The 3,732-nt window shown below is 37.8% G+C and overlaps 1 protein-coding gene across 1 annotated transcript; it reads left to right on the top strand.

The window, feature by feature from the left end:
- The first annotated feature begins 578 nt into the window (after positions 1 to 578).
- LOC112467882 (enolase-like) lies at positions 579 to 3,671 on the top strand. Its single transcript, XM_025036770.1, is given in 8 exon segments — positions 579 to 652; positions 1,278 to 1,389; positions 1,469 to 1,642; positions 1,740 to 1,788; positions 1,791 to 1,893; positions 2,300 to 2,600; positions 2,683 to 2,969; positions 3,094 to 3,671. Coding segments are annotated over 8 exon segments (1,407 nt in total). The 5' UTR covers positions 579 to 593; the 3' UTR covers positions 3,416 to 3,671.
- The last annotated feature ends 61 nt before the right edge of the window (positions 3,672 to 3,732 follow it).

Genomic DNA, 3,732 nt, shown 5'->3' with positions numbered 1-3,732 from the left:
ATAAATGAGAAAAAGAATTCCGTTTCTATTATTCAAATTCATTTGAATACCGTAGTCAACAGTAGTCGAACACGATTGGTTCATACCTGCAGATCCAACCGAACAGTTTCGAAACACTATCCAAAAGCCGTTCAACCATTGGCTCATGAACATGTCAAGTTCAATGATAGAACGTTCAGGAACTGAAACAAATCTTCTGCAAAATCATAGTACGATGATGCAAATGTAATTTCCAAGTGCTCCAGGAGCAATGACGAGGGAAATCTGGCCCTTGAATTATTATTTCAGCGTCCATCGCGGAGAAATAAACTCCTATTTTTTCCCTCTATTAACCTAACATCTTGCGTACATCTTGCAATCGATAGCTCTCGGCTTGCATCACGACTGAAAGGTCGTCGGTTAGGTCAAGCCTCATTCCTCGTCAAACGTTCCGTGCGGACTGTCGCGCGTGTCAAGTTAGGTGAGCAATGAGCATATTCGGCCTAACGTCTGGCATATGTGTCAAAATAAATCGCAGCCTTTCCTCGCGGATCGGAATCGCGTTTCTGTTAAATTCGTCCAAGTGCATGCCATTCCTCGCGCACCTTGAGGAAATGTTAGTGCTACGTGCCGGTTCCATCGTCTCGTATCGGAACTTCGTTAACACAATAAGGTCGTTAACAGTCATGATTTCGCTAACAGTGAGATCTTTCGACGCGTAACGTTGATCTTAACGTAAAACTGAACGTTTTCCGCTGGATATCGGTTTTGTAGATATCGAGCGGATTTTGCGATGACCTTGACAAGGTCGACGTGCGTCGGACATCCGCCGCGATTTATCGATAGTTAGCGCTTAAACTGTCAATTGAGCGTTAATCCTTAAATATCCGCAAGATACAATTTTATATAATTTTTTTCTAAGTTACACTTGGTAACTTGTCATTTCCTGTGCAGCAAATGTCGCACAATGCTGCAACGTTCTTGTCTGACAGTTTTCTTTCCTTGCCCAAAAATTGTCAATTGTAATCGCGAATTTAATTTGTCTGCATTTATTACATCTTTGTTGCAATTTGCAACATCGAATAATCGTCACATCATATCAAGAAATCGTCCGATAATCGTACATTAAAAAAAGATTACCTCTTTAGCGAAAGCACGTTATTAACTTACAACATTACGATTATTTTGTAACACAAAGACAGAGAAATAGAAGGTTTTTGTTATAAATGTCAGGCGATTTTTATTCTTAAAGAAGTGACACGCTTTGCTTATGATTTTCTTGCGCCTGTTTGTTGCAGTCCTCTAATCTCAGCAAGCCGTTTTACGTCGACAAGCAGTTGCGTCAAAATGCCTATTAAAAGCATCAAAGCCCGTCAGATTTATGACTCCCGTGGAAACCCCACAGTAGAGGTAAATTATTGAATCTCGAAGAAATGTCTCTGATATCTTGTATTAAATATTCTTTTTCTAATATTATTCGTTCTTCTAGGTCGATCTTGTCACCGAGCTTGGACTCTTCCGCGCAGCGGTACCGTCCGGTGCGTCTACCGGCGTTCATGAAGCCTTAGAACTGAGGGATAATGATAAATCGAAATATCATGGAAAGTCCGTTTTTAAAGCTATAGAAAATATAAACTCCATCATTGCTCCTGAATTATTGAAGGTATCGTTCTCTGTACGATATATGTAAATGCCGAATATTTATCGCGTAATATTTGACAGTTGTGAGAACAATTGACAAATGAGCTTTTATTCTCAAGGCCAACTTGGAAGTTACACAGCAAACGGATATCGATAACTTCATGCTGAAGCTGGAACACGGAATAAATCCAAACTTGGAGCAAATGCAATTTTGGGTGTCTCTTTAGCAGTTTGCAAAGCTGGGGCTCAGAAAAAGGGCTTACCTTTATACAAGTAAATATATTTGATACAAATTGATTATTTTTACACATAAAGGAAATTATTTCACATAAATTATAAAGAAATTATCATGCAGAATGGACTTACTTTTTTTAACGAGTTGTTATTTTTTATATTTACTTTTAAAAAAATTATATATTTTTTCAAAACTTTATATGCAATCTTAAAATAATTTTAAATAATCTAAGTAATAAACACTTTTATGCAAAATTTTGTAAAAATCTAATATATACTTTCTTCCAGAAATTCTGGAAAGCGTATACTTTTATGCTTCAAGATAAACTTCCCTTGTCTTAAAGAAAATTGTTCTTTTTACATATTTTTTTTGCAAAAATAAGAAATACGTAAATATACAATAACTAAATACACACACACAAATATATATTTTTTTGTATTACAGATATATTGCTGAGTTGGCTGGCAATAACAATATCGTCTTGCCAGTACCGGCATTCAATGTTATTAATGGTGGTTCTCATGCTGGCAACAAGCTGGCTATGCAAGAATTCATGATCTTGCCTACTGGCGCATCCAATTTCACAGAAGCAATGAAAATGGGTAGTGAAGTTTACCACCACTTGAAGGCAGGTATCAAGAAGAAGTTCGGCCTTGACGCCACGGCGGTCGGTGACGAGGGTGGCTTTGCACCGAACATCTTGGAAAACAAAGAAGCTCTTAACTTGATCATAAATGCTATTAAGGTATAAACTGAGAGATTTATGACTCTGAAAATATATTTATTACTTTACGATAATTATTAGTAATTTTGTTCTGAATTTGTAGACCGCTGGTTACGACGGAAAGATCAAATACGGCATGGACGTTGCCGCCTCCGAATTCCACAAAAATGGGAAGTACGACTTGGACTTTAAGAATGAGAAATCTGATCCGAGCACATATCTGGAGCCAGAAGCGCTGAAGAACTTGTACTTGGAATTTGTCAAAGAATTCCCGATCGTATCGATAGAGGATCCCTTCGATCAGGATGGCTGGGATTCTTGGACAGCTTTGACCGCGGCTACTCCCATTCAAATCGTCGGTGACGATCTTACCGTCACGAATCCAGAGAGGTAATAAATGTAACACATGAGAAATAAAAGCTTTATCTACCATTGCCATTTTTAATTAAACTTGCTTATGTAAAGCAATTAAGCTAAATTCTACTATGTTTATTGTACGCTTGTCATTTTACAGAATTAAGACGGCTATTGAGAAGAAAGCTTGCAACTGTCTACTGTTGAAAGTCAATCAAATCGGTAGCGTGACCGAATCCATTAACGCTCATAAACTCGCCAAGAGTAACGGCTGGGGTACCATGGTCTCTCATCGTTCTGGAGAAACGGAGGACACGTTTATCGCCGACTTGGTCGTTGGTCTGTCGACTGGCCAAATTAAGACGGGCGCGCCCTGCCGCTCGGAACGATTGGCCAAGTACAATCAAATCTTACGTATCGAGGAGGAGCTTGGCGCAGCCGCGAAATATGCCGGAGAGAAATTCCGCAACCCTCACGCTTAAATGATATTATAATCACAGTTCATTACCACAAAATTTTAGCAGTTTGTAATATTATGTGAATCAGTTATTCATTTTTGTGATCATTCTAGATGCAGTGTAATTTGAGGACATATTCTTAACCCAGATAAACAATATTCATGATAAACGATGATCGATACATCATGCACAATAATCGAGATTATGCCAAATATGACGCAGTTATATATTCTAGGAACTCATGGAAAGGAGACTATAGAGAGTAAAGATGTAAAATTTACAATATTATAGTTCTTCTTTCTTGTTTTATTAATTTGTCAGACATTTTCATTTTCATTTTT

The sequence above is a fragment of the Temnothorax curvispinosus genome, unplaced genomic scaffold (genome assembly GCF_003070985.1).
Source record: "Temnothorax curvispinosus isolate PA1 unplaced genomic scaffold, ASM307098v1 QBEX01017847.1, whole genome shotgun sequence".
Taxonomy (NCBI): domain Eukaryota; kingdom Metazoa; phylum Arthropoda; class Insecta; order Hymenoptera; family Formicidae; genus Temnothorax; species Temnothorax curvispinosus.
This window is presented reverse-complemented; position numbering and strand designations above follow the sequence as displayed.